Source organism: Pezoporus flaviventris, unplaced genomic scaffold (assembly GCF_033815535.1).
Source record: "Pezoporus flaviventris isolate CSIRO_AGI_PZ_B2104156 unplaced genomic scaffold, CSIRO_AGI_Pfla_v1 ptg000015l, whole genome shotgun sequence".
Lineage (NCBI taxonomy): Eukaryota > Metazoa > Chordata > Aves > Psittaciformes > Psittacidae > Pezoporus > Pezoporus flaviventris.
Window position 1 is genome coordinate 24,785,787 of NW_026892563.1, and position 12,615 is coordinate 24,798,401.

General features: G+C 36.6%; 1 protein-coding gene across 3 annotated transcripts in view; it reads right to left on the minus strand.

Annotated features, from left to right (window-relative positions):
* USP25 (ubiquitin specific peptidase 25) overlaps positions 1 to 12,615 on the minus strand; it is an 89,862-nt gene that overhangs the window by 58,286 nt on the left and 18,961 nt on the right. For 2 of the 3 annotated variants that reach the window (XM_061453777.1, XM_061453778.1), the window contains exons 2-3: positions 8,073 to 8,150; positions 6,900 to 7,044 (exon numbers count right to left, since the gene is read on the minus strand). In XM_061453777.1, coding sequence (XP_061309761.1) covers positions 6,900 to 7,044; positions 8,073 to 8,150 — 223 coding nt within the window. Of the gene's footprint in view, positions 1 to 6,899; positions 7,045 to 8,072; positions 8,151 to 12,615 lie in introns of those variants that run through there. The other variant, XM_061453779.1, reaches the window with a different exon arrangement.

Sequence of the window (12,615 nt, forward strand, 5' to 3'; positions counted from 1 at the left end):
TCCCTAGCTCCTTAATCTTTCTTAATCTATACCACCACCCTATGTAATCAGAAGTTTACTACCATTCATATTACCAGTGATTACACCACTTTAATATCAAAATCCCAAACCCTTGACTTCCGCTTGCTTTCGGGAAGTGGATTGACACAACAGTTTTCTCTGGCATGCAACAAAAGTTTTGGAGCAGACAATACAGCATTCTCTTTAGAAATGCTGTTTTCACACACACATTGCTCCAAATCTGCATGAAGAGAGACAATACAGTGAAGACCTGCTCCCAGATACTACCACCACATGCGAGTGTTGCAACTGATTCATGTTACAGAGAGCTTAACTAGCATAACTTGTATCAGAAAAATACAGTTCTGAATATCAGCTGATTCATGGTAACCTACTCCATTCAAGCTTTTAGTTTGCGGCAAATGTTAAATAAAAATGTCCTGGAGATTTAAGCTCATGTATTTTAGCTCATGTTTGCTGTACCTGGAGCAGGTTCAAGGCCTTCTTCAGCATCTCAGCTGACACAGTAATTCACTAAGCTGCAACAGCTCATGTATGACTTGAACCCTAAACCACAGGATTACAAAGAGGAACTCTCAATAGGAGTCATAACAGAAGGGGAACAGTCAGAGACTAAACTCTTAACAAAACTATATATATCAGCTTGTCTGCACAGTTTGCATTCCTGTCAGTTGGTTATAGATTATACAAATGTACATTACGTCAAATTCATGCAGTGGTATTTTTTTGTTTGTTTAAAAATATCTTCATGTTTTGTAAATTCTTACATTTTCTGGTTTGGGGTTTCTCTTTAGGGTTTTTTGTTTCGGTTTGGGTTTTTTTTTTGTGAAACTGTCAAATTTTGAAGCAGTTATTCTGCAAGTATTATCACCTTGTTTTTTCTCACAATCTTAAAAAATTAACCTAGTTTTAAAATAGTTATTTCTCTTCAATTTTATAGTGCTAATGCGAACCTATGACTCTATTTTATAGCAATTACTACTGGAATTCAATCATGAAACTGACCTACTGAAGTTTCCTACGTGACCTACTGATTTCTGTGTTCAAGATCTGAGTTTGAAAGGGGAGGGCAGGGAGCAAAAGCTGACTTTTATACAAAGTATTTATCAGACACACGAGTTTCCTGTGACAGGCTGAACGATGCATTTCATTAAGGTTTGAGAATGCCACCTCTCCAAATCTGTAGTCACCTGACTTTAATTTACATATGCCAATTTTGTAATACTCCTCTTATTTAGGCCACAGAACATTAAGACAATACACTTGCTTTTGCTCATAGAGATACTTCTGTGTATCACAGCCTTAGAAAACGCAAACATTCTTAACTAAGCCATGACTACTAAACAAACAAAAAAGTTTCCTTCTGAAAAAAGAATTCTCTATGAATGAAGAAACTGCTCTTCAAAAGTCTGCCTTAGTGCACTCATGACCTTTATTCAACTAAAATTAACATGCAGAATTAATCAACTGCTTTTCTAAGAAATGTATTTTTGGTTTACAACATTGTTATTATATAATGATGTGTGGTTCTGGTACATCAGATCCAGAGAATTTAACATCAGTTGTAATTCTATAAAGCAATTCTAAGTTGTAAATTGAAATTTGTGACAAATATATCAGCGTATATGTAGTAAATTCACACACTATTATCTAACCTCATATCTTCTTTTCTAAAAAACAAAGTTCTTATCAGTCTGTTTGCTTAGGAAGTTTCTATCATCACTTAAATAAATGGTTCTTACTTGGTAATTGCCTAGGTCACTAAAACAATTACTGTGTTATTTACTGGTTACTTATACCAGGAGGAGGCAGAGAGTAGGAACTTCAAACTTGAGCAGGCTGGGAAACTGCATGAGAGACAGATCTGAAGTAGCAATTGAACCCAGGGACAGGCAATAAACAATCACAGTGATGCGACTGCTGGCACAGGGAGAGGAAAATGAAGGGGCAGGCCTGATGGGTTCAAAGGACAGGTGCTAAGTATGGAAATACAGCAGCAAGACTCCAATTTCAACACAGCAACAATATAAAAAGAAAAAACATTGAAGTTGAGACTACATCAGTTTTGTTTATTGTCATTATCTATTCTGTCATGTTAAACATCATGAACGTCTTGGGCTCCTACATAAAGATTTAAGGGAATTTAATTGGCTATATATGCCAATTTTGGTTAAAACTGGATGGGGAAAGGGTACGCAGCACCCCAGCACTACTCAGCCAACTCCAACAGCTCTGTCGATGAAAGAGCTAGCAAATGTTGGCCATCACTATCTTACAGGAACTTTCGCATCTCAGCTGCATTTACACTATCCTAGGATGATAACACCTTAAACTGATGATTCACACTGAGAGCAATAGAAAGGATAGGCAGGATGGAACAAAGGAACAACTGAATCTGTAAGATGTAAGGAGGACCTCAAGGTACAAGACTCCTGACATTTTGAAGCAGGGACCCTGCCATACCAAGCTAGCGACACTCCCAGAAACGTGGACTGAGATGACACATTATCCCTGAAATAGAAGGAAATGTCAGAGAGCGATATCTGAGTTGGGTAAGGTGACAGAAGAAACTAGCATCAAATTCTACTCACAGAAACAATAAAATGTACTGCTATAAAATGAGGACTGACTAGGACATGTGCCAAGAAGGATCTAGGAGCTACAGTTGACTCATGTTCAACCTGCAACTCACATCATCACAGCACTTGAAAAATACAAAGTGTTACACTTAGGTATGTTGTCAGAGTACTACAACGGACATTTATAGCAATTCACCCATTTCCCTTAAGAACTCAGCTGAAGTATTATTTATTGTTTTGAGTGTCACAATTCATAAAAAAGGCAGAACTATTACAGAAGGTCTAGAAGAGAGTTAAAAAAGAGTTACAATAGGTATAGGAATAACATCCAAAGCCTTGGAAAGAATTTGAGCTCTCTAGTTCAGCTATGAGAAAAGTCTGAGGGGATATTATGATACACCACATTTGAGCATAAGACACTTCATCTGAGACAAAAGGAATGAAGTGTATCACAATCTCCACATGGGATAGTGCAAGGAAAAAAAAGACTTCACCTGAAGCGAGAGGGATTAAGGCAAAACATTAAGATTCTACAATAAGGTCACTGAAGTACCAAAACAAATCAAACTTTTCAGAACCTATAGAACAGAATGTTTTTTAAGAAATGTTATATAAACAACCCTTCAGGAGGTTTTAGGTGCAGTTAAGTCTGCCTCCTTGGAAAGACTTTTGAAACCTATGTAAAGACTCAGGCTCTAGGAAGAGGAAGAGATAAAAAGCCAGGTCCCAGAAGCAATGAAATCCACAACCCTCAAGTTGGTGTGCATGGCATTTTATAGTGACATTGTACTATGTCTTTATAAAATGGCTTGAAATCTTTTGTTTCAGCTGTGGAATGTACAATTGTGAACAGTAATAATTCAGGTTTTGTGGAAAAGAATTTCGAGTTTTCAAAAGAAAGGAGGGAGAGAATTTGTCTTGACAGCTCTTGCATAAGACGACAATACAACTTCTAAAATACATGTTTTCATCTTGCTGCTTCCTTTACTCATGGGTTCTGGAAGTTTCTCAATTAATAAGAAGGAAATGGATAGATGCTTAAAAATGCAACAGTTCCATTGTGCAGCCACAGATGAAAATACATTGAATTACCTCAAATGGAGAAAAAGAAAAGGTTTCTAGAGAAATCAATATAGTGAAAATATTGGAAAGCACTACTAAATGTCTTTTGCTTTGCTTGAAGTGCAGTGCCTAGGACTTATGCTACTAAACAGAACATTAAAGTGATCTTAGATTAAAAGGTGTGTTCATTTGTACACTGCAACCCTAATGCATCTTCTGCTCTCTAGCAGACTGCAGAACGGAAAAAAAAGAAAAGAAAAAAACAAACAAACAAAAAAATTCCGAAAGAGTAATACAACCTTTGCAAAGGTATCAGATAAAGCATGCATCACTCTTGACATGGAAAAGCTACGCTTGCAGGTGCTTGCACATGTCATTTTTGAACAGGCAAAAAGGCAAGCATAATGAATAACACTGACTGTGCAAGTCAGCCTTTGCTTTTAAAGATGGAGTAAGTTTTATGCAAACTCATTAATATTTTTGCATCTGATGAAATGTTGCATTTGCTAATAAGAGAAATCAGCTTTTCTTATACCTCCTAACATACAAAATACAACATGCAAACAGCTGAATGATCCACGGTCACTTTTGCAAGAGCCAGTGCACAATTCAGGCTATTGCTGATTGTTATACATCCATTTATTTACTCATACATATACATTTTTATTTTACCCCTTAATTAAGTAACCATTTCAAAGAAATGTAGCCAGTCAAGCTCCCAAAATACATTTGATATACCTTAATGCAAGGCATATGTTCAAAAGCCTTTGTAAGGTTTTCTGTGGCATAAAACAGATATGATATTTATCTGTAACTCCCTTTCATCCCAAGTTTGATGACTTAACTTTGTGGGACTGTGAAGCTCGGTGACTCATAACATTCTAAGTTCCAAACACACATAGGTAGTTAAGCAGTAAGGAACAGTAAGGGTGAGTTATAATTATCTTCACGTAATTATACCTACGTGGGATAGTAAAAGGGAGTCAAATTTGAAAGGCAAGATACTGTCAGCAACTCGGCATAGCTACTGAGAACTGCTAATAGTGTTCTTTGCAGAAGGGAGTGATGATGGTTGCAGATGATTTTCATTTATGCCCACCCTTCCATTCTCTTCTCCCAAGCCATCTGCTGTCTTTCATGTTACTCCCTTACATGGCAGTACTTATTAAACTTGTACATTTTAAGCATAGTGCATTTTTTAAATTCATAATCAAAATCATGACATGCAAGCAGATCACAAGAGAACTACAAGTTTCTGCAGGAAGCTTTTACTAGATCTCCATGATCAGACTGGTTTAGACTTTTCTTGTGTTGTGTTGAGTTCTTACCCTGTAAATCCTCCAATGTGAAGAAAAGGCCAAGATGCCTTCAAATCATAGCATACTTCCAATCTAACTAAAACTGTGAAGGCTGGCAAAGGACTCTCATCTTTGTTGCCAGTGAGGACCTGACCAGACACTGAAGATGTAAACACTTTCCCCCTTTCTCTCTGCACAACACCACCCCCCCTCAAAATGAAGAAAACCCAACACAATAACAACAAGAAAAAAACTGTTTTTCCACAGCTTCTTGATTAGTGACCTATAGTGCTATAAACGTGTAAGGAATCTCGGTCTGCCTTCAGCCCTCCAGAAAAGAGAATCCTGCAAATCAGCCTGGAATGCACAACTAGAGACTGACTCTGTTTAGTTTGATCATCAGTTGTGGGTAACGTGGACTCTGCAGGGTTGACTCTTCCCTCTTCTACCCCTTGTCACCTCGCATGTTAAGTAAGGTTGCATAGCACAGTAAGTGACAGTGAAACTAAACACTTGTAATTAATGGATTACTAATAAATCTAATTAAATACGGACTGCAAGAGAATCCAGCTTACCATTCCACTGCCATAGCAGGTCTTCAGTACAGGACACTACGACAATGGAGACTGTGACAATAACTGACAACAGGTAAGTTTGTTGAAAATAGTCTCCATTTCCCCTATGTCCATTTTCTGGCATTGAAAAATAAATATATAGAGGGCTTTGTGTGTGTTTTCTTTCAAGGGAGGGGAAACTTAAACCACCCCCCACAATTTACTGAGAGGATAATACAGCTACCTATAATGCACTCAGTGCATTTCATACAGGATTACTAGTAACACCAAGGATTTAAATGCAGCTTTCAGATCTGAGATGTTGAGAATAAACTCATTTCCAATTAAACCAAACAAAAAAACAAACAAAAAAAAAAAAAAACAAAAACAAACAAAAAAAAAACCCAAACAAACAAAAAAAAAACCACAACAATTGTGCAGCTGACAAGAAGACCCAACTAGATTTCTCTACAGTGGTGCAACTGTAGTCACCTCTGCATTAGTGAAACAAAGAGAAAAAACCCTACTGAGGGTGAAGCTAAATAACTCTACCCATTTAATAAAAGCCACATATAGCTGTACTGCATACATGGTTGAAGGATCAATATATAACTGAAATATTCTACATCTGTATTTAGAATGTTGGGATGTAACTACAGTATCAAGAAACTCAGATTTACAGAAGTAATTCCCACTACAGAACTTTCTTTGTCTTATTCTTTCATATTCTTTCCTATATTTATTTGCAGAACACATTTAATATGCTTAACACATTTTCGCCCCCCCTAAAAATGACTATGCTCTTAAGCAAAGGAATAGAACTCACATGGCTCAAAGAAACAGAGATTGAGGGACCTCCTGTATCAACTAAATAAAAATCTTTAAAACTAAGTATATTTTATGTTGATTTCACATATAAAATACCTACTCTTTTACTACAAAAATCACACTTAACCTCTCACTTCTTTCTTTAGGAAAGTCACTGCAGCCACAGAGAAGCAACTCTTAATATGCTAAAGCCTAATACGCTTAAGATAGACATTCACATATTCTGTTTTATTTTGATAGAAGACTACCCAGCTTTCGCCTTTACTTATTTACTGCACCACCCCAAAATAAATCCTATCATAGGAAAAAACATTAAAAAAAAGATTGAAAACCCTGTTGTTCACCCTCTGATCAGTACCATACATCAGTACCAGGTAAAAAAAGCTCAAATAATTAAAAAAAAAACAAAAAAAACCCAAACACCATTTAAAGAAAGAAAGAACACATAATAAAAAAATTGTTAAGTAAGAACTAGCAGCATATTAACAGCCATCTCACAGGCAAGTTTTTAGTCTCCTTGCCTTTATACTAAACTTATAAAAAGAAAAAATACCTACTGGTGTCTGCCTGGCTGCCCACGCTGATGTATCTGTCATTTCCAGGAAGGGCTGTTTGGTAGTAAGTTGCCTCCTCTAGCTGGGGAACTTTGGCATTCTTTGCAGTAAGAAAAGCCACAGCCAACTCCAGATTACCGTTGCTGTCCTTTAAGCATCAACAAAACAAGATATGAGAGTCCCCTCACTCTTTTTTTTTAGTTTTCCTCAACAGCAAATGCCATTACAAGCAGCTCAGAAGATCAACGATACATTGTACTGTCAGGTGAAATACTCACTAGAAAATAAAGTTTCCAAACTTAACATATTTTTAATCAAAACAAAGATAAAACATCTTATAAAATTTACTTTGATAGAATTCCACTTATTTCAGAAAAAAAAATAAAGGTCTTGTAGAGCAGGATAACCCCTCAACAAGCATAATCAGTACACACAGACTTCAACACCATTCAGCTGAATTCTTCTGAAAACCCATCATTTCATTTTTTAAAGCCAGAAATATTGGCTTTTGAAGGGTAGGTGCATACATGATTTATGCTGGATCTGAACTACTATATATGATGTAAATTCACTAGATCCTTATTTACCATGCCTAATGCCCAAAAAACCTCTGCTTGAGGGAGATTTTATTTATAGATATATATTGGAGGAAACAGAACGCAGAGAGACCTGCCATTCCTTACTTGCATTAAGGAATTCTTCTGTGCTGTGAAAGAATTTACAGTGGTTAAAAAAAAAAGAAAAAAAAAAAAGAAATAGCAGATTAGCAAAGGGTGGCAAGTTCAAGAAGAGCTCTTCACTCTACACCTTGACAAGAAAACACCTGAGCAACTGTAGTAGCACCAAAGTTTCTCAAAACGGTTTACCTGAAGGTTAAAGACAAGTCATACCATTCCCATCTTTTCATTTAACACCAGATTAATTTATGTTAACATTTATGTATTAATACTAATTTAAAAAAAAAATATGAATTTATTCCTACCAAAACAGATCAAGATTCCTCCTAAAGTGAACAAGGCATCATTATTAGTTTTTTTTTTTCCCTCCCCAAAATAAATGTAAAAAGTATTTAAAAGCTGAGAATGGAAGGGAAGGGTAAGAAAGGGTGGGATTTAGGGTTTTCACAGGCAGTTATAAGATGTATACATTCAGCTACAAGTCAGACATCCATCTTACCTTCAGCGCCTGTTGTAAAACCTGGATGTCATTGATCCCAGTGATCTCCCGCAGCTGATTTAAGAATGTTTGCTGGTGCTAAAAAAAAAAAAAAAAAAAAAAAAAAATCATGAAAATAAGAGCCAAATAACAGCAAAACCAATTACTTACAAGAGTATGCTTCTCTACAAACTTTAAAAGTAACTCCCTCTGAGCTTTATGCACCACAGCGGGGTAGAGTCTTCATTATTTAAGTCTGCCTTAGTTTCTACAACTTGGGCCCTTTTAATTCCCAAATGTAATGGTTTTTTTTGGTGGGGTTTAGTGCTTTGGCTTTTATTTTGTAAAACAAAAAGAATTATAATGAGTGAGCCTATGCAACATGGGTTTAAGGACCTACATAAAGCCACAGTTGGCTCTCCTGAACAAATAAGCTTGCTTTTCAAAGGCAGTAGGGGTAACAGTTGACTGAACTCCCACCAAAACCAGTTTTTTCAACTCTCAATTATTCTCAATCACAGTATTTCTTTAACATACATATTGCCCAGCCATTCCAACCTCAAAAGTAAGACATTTTTCTCTACTGATCATTTCTGTTTTAAGAGAAATGCTGTCAAAATGACCAAACAAAACAGACAAAAGCAAAACCTTAACAATTTATCTTAAACACCTTCCTAGACCAGTTAAATCCAACTCCCCCAAATCACATCAGTCAACATCCATGACTGAGTTTAAAGTAACACATGGAGATGGAACAAAAGACATTCTAAGTCTCTTATATATTCACTTAATGAGAATTTTTGGCCCTTTTACTATTTTTTTTTTTTTTTAATGAATAATCTGGTCCCATTCCTGTTTAGAGCCAACAGCTGATTGCCTCTGCTCATGCTCAGGTATCACATCACAGAAGCAAAAACACCACCAAAAAAAAAAAATAAATAAAAAAAAATCACACCACTAGCATGGAAGAATCCCTGAACTCCAGTTAACCATTACAACCATCTGAAACATTAAACCCATGAAAACAAAGAGGACTGACCATTGTTCAGTTCTAAGAAATTCCATTCTTCCTTTGGCAAATGGGAAAAGGAGAAAAGCTCAGTGGTATTTGCAAGTGGTTTTTCTTTTTTATTGTTTGCCCACCACATCCTCAACTCAAACCAACTTAATTTATAAAAGAGAAGATTTTGTAAAGTACACAAAAAGCATATTTCCTATCAGTGACAAATAAATGTTCTCATGTTACTCTCTGTATTCATTAAAAAAGAACAAACCACCAACTACAATTGGCTAGCGGCTATTTCTACAATGCTTCTCTTCAAGTATTTGGAATCAAATATTCAAATACCCTTATTCTCTCCTTATCGCAGCTTTGTACAGAGGAGGAAATTAAGAGCTGCATGAATGCTGAATTCCCCAATGTGAAATGAACCTGGCAGGCGCTACTTCATGCCCTAATAAGTTGAAATAGAAGGCATATAGTTCAGGATGTTTATGAATTATGTACACAATCTTCCGTTCATTTATGATCCTAAGGGACACTACTAACAATCCAATTTGCCCTCTATTTTTTTTTTGTCTTTGCTTTTTAAAAACCCTGCTATTGGCACAAGAAAAGCGAACTGATGCAGGGAAACAAACTCCCACTCTATCCCCATCCCTCACCCCCTCATTTGTTTACTCTGTGCATTTCATAGCACTGTACAAAGGCAGGGCTTGTTTCCCCTATAAAGTTGTTTCCTGCCCCTGGGTCTGCAAGAAGCAAAGGAAAGAAATAAAGTATTTGGGAATTACAAAGCATTAAAACTGGCAGGAGCAATTCAAGGCCAATGCATGGCAGCAAACTGGATTTATTTTTGTATTTGCTACCAACATGATGGTTAATAAAATGGAAATAGTTTCACTATAAATTATCATAAAAAGTTATAACAGATTTCTCTATCTTCAACTATATATACAACACTTGGAAAGGCTCACCAAAGAATATTCATTGTTCACAAAAACTGGGAAAAGAGAGAAGAGACACAGTTTACCAACAAACAATCTCTTAGCAGTTCAAAATATTGGCTGTCAATTTATGAGCACAGCTATCAGTTAAAAACCTAGACATCTGTAGTTTATATCCAGATTTCAGTATTCTGGTGTAAAGTTCTGGTTCAAGGCCCCCTTCCCAAGGACATACACATTTAACAGACCAAAACTGGCCCAGAGATGTTCCTTTCTCATAAAAGAGATGATTTAAGTACCTAAATATACTTTCTTCAAGTCAAGATTTTAAGGCACTTGGCTCCAAAATTCTGAACTGGTAGTTAGGTGAAGAGCACAGAGAATCCATAAGCATCCCAGTTACAAATGACATAAATTAAGAGGAAAAAACAGTTATCCCAAGTATCTCAAATGGAGCCGAACTGCTCTGGAGCCACAAACACCCGGTTCAGACATTACTGACTTTTCAGGTAAATGCGGAGAAGCTGCCACTAATCTCTCATTGAGTTATTTCAAATCACATAGAAGTTACAGTGACGATACACCTCCTTCCAAAAAGGAAGAAGGAAAAGATAAAAACAAAGCAACAAAAGAGTATGATTTCAATAGTTTCCACCTGTGTTCTCTTAGTACGTGCCAACAAAGAGGTCTTCAGAAATAATTCTGAAACTACCTAAGGCAGCTAAAAAACTCCTTAACACACCACTTCATTGGCAGTCTTCTATTCCACACATTCACCATCTTCCCCTTATCCCCTCAAATATGCATCATCTTCACTGTGTACAGACCTTTCCTGAAGCTGCACATTTAACTTTGCCATTGTTCTCCTTTACCACTATATTGATGATAGGTTATCACCCACAAAATTGTGTTAACAAAGGCAATTCTACTTTTTTTCATTACAAGTGACAGTGCAAGTAATCCCTATCAAACCTTTTTCCCCACTCATGATTAGCCATTGAGATCCAATTTTCTTTTTGCTTTTCTTTTCACTTAGGAAGTTTATAAAACACAATTGTACCTACAGAGAGCTGTTATTACTTAATTCTTGATGTAACTTTAATTTACTGCATCTGTACTAGACTGCTAAAGTCAAAACGGATAAAGTTTATTTTTTTTGAATTATATTCCTTTAGTACAGCCTATTGTGTGGCACACTGGATGATTTAAAATTATTACAAAAATTTTACCATTATCCATGACTGAAGCTTGGAGATCAATTCCTAATGCAACTGCTACATCATTAAGTCTCTTCTGTACCTTAACTAATATTTAATACAATACTTAGGACAGACTTGAACATATGAAGCAAGCCACCTTCCTTACTCCTATTAATGCTCTTTCTGATTATATCTAGCCTAGAAGCTTTACTCTTCCTGGAGCTTGGGCTAACTTGAGCTGAAATGACTGAAGCATATTGACCCTCAAATGTCCATGAACACTACTGTATACAAATGCAGATCCCAAAAGACTATTCCAGGTGCAAGTACAGGTGCTAAGAAATCCACTTCAATTATTTTGAATCCTATCTGCCTGTATCCACTTCTTTCTTCATATTTACATGACAGATTCCATAGTTTATCTATATAGCACAGATCCTCCAGCTAAGCGAGTCAAGACTCCATGTGTATCTGCAGTGCTGCACCAAATGTGGTACGTTATATACTCACATATATATGTACCACATACACTCCATGTAGTTTGAATTGCATTTGACTCATCTCTAAAAAGGCTTCGGGACCTGGCCTACACTTTGCTGGTACAGCTGCTACAGGGTAACCTAAATCCTTGGCCAGAAAAAGGAGACAGTCTCCTGATGCTATCACTGCCCTGAGATCCAGCTGCTCACACCCCTTGGTCCCACCACAGGACACAGCAATCAGTTCCCCAGGGCTTTCATGCATGAGCTATTCCCAGCCTTCCCCCTTCCTCTGGCTCCCCGAGGTATGCAGTATGTATCTCCAGGCTTTCAGCTCTTGGAAGATTTCAACTAACAGGAAATTCTCACCCTTTTCCTGGATGGAAGCCAAATTTGAATATTAAGAATGCATGCCCTTATTTCCAATTCTTTCCTTTTTCAGTCATCTTCCCTTCCTCTCAGGAAATGCCCAATTAAGATTATCTGGTTTATAACCTCACACAATAGCATACTCAGTAGTTGTGCCAGCACTAGTGAAGCAGAAAAGGATTTACACTATTGTCTACGTAGAGAGATACTGTGCCCAAATTAGTTCTGTGACAGTACTGTAAGCTCTGATAACTTGTCAAAATCACAGCAAAAAGCTAAATTATACAAATGAAATTTTGGACACAGTAAATCTCATAAATTGACTAATTCCGAATTATACTACAGATAAATTTAGGGGACAAAAATAACTACCTTTTGATCTGCTTATTTTCTCACCTCTGTAGCTTCTAAAGAAGTACATGTAATCTTTTGCTTTATTCATGGCAATATCCAAATATCTGTATTTGCAACACAAGCACTTTCCACCTTAGAAGATTAAAAAAACATTTTTCAGCTTCCAAGCACAGAAAACATTGTATGATTAGTAATAAATGAGATGGTCCAAACACT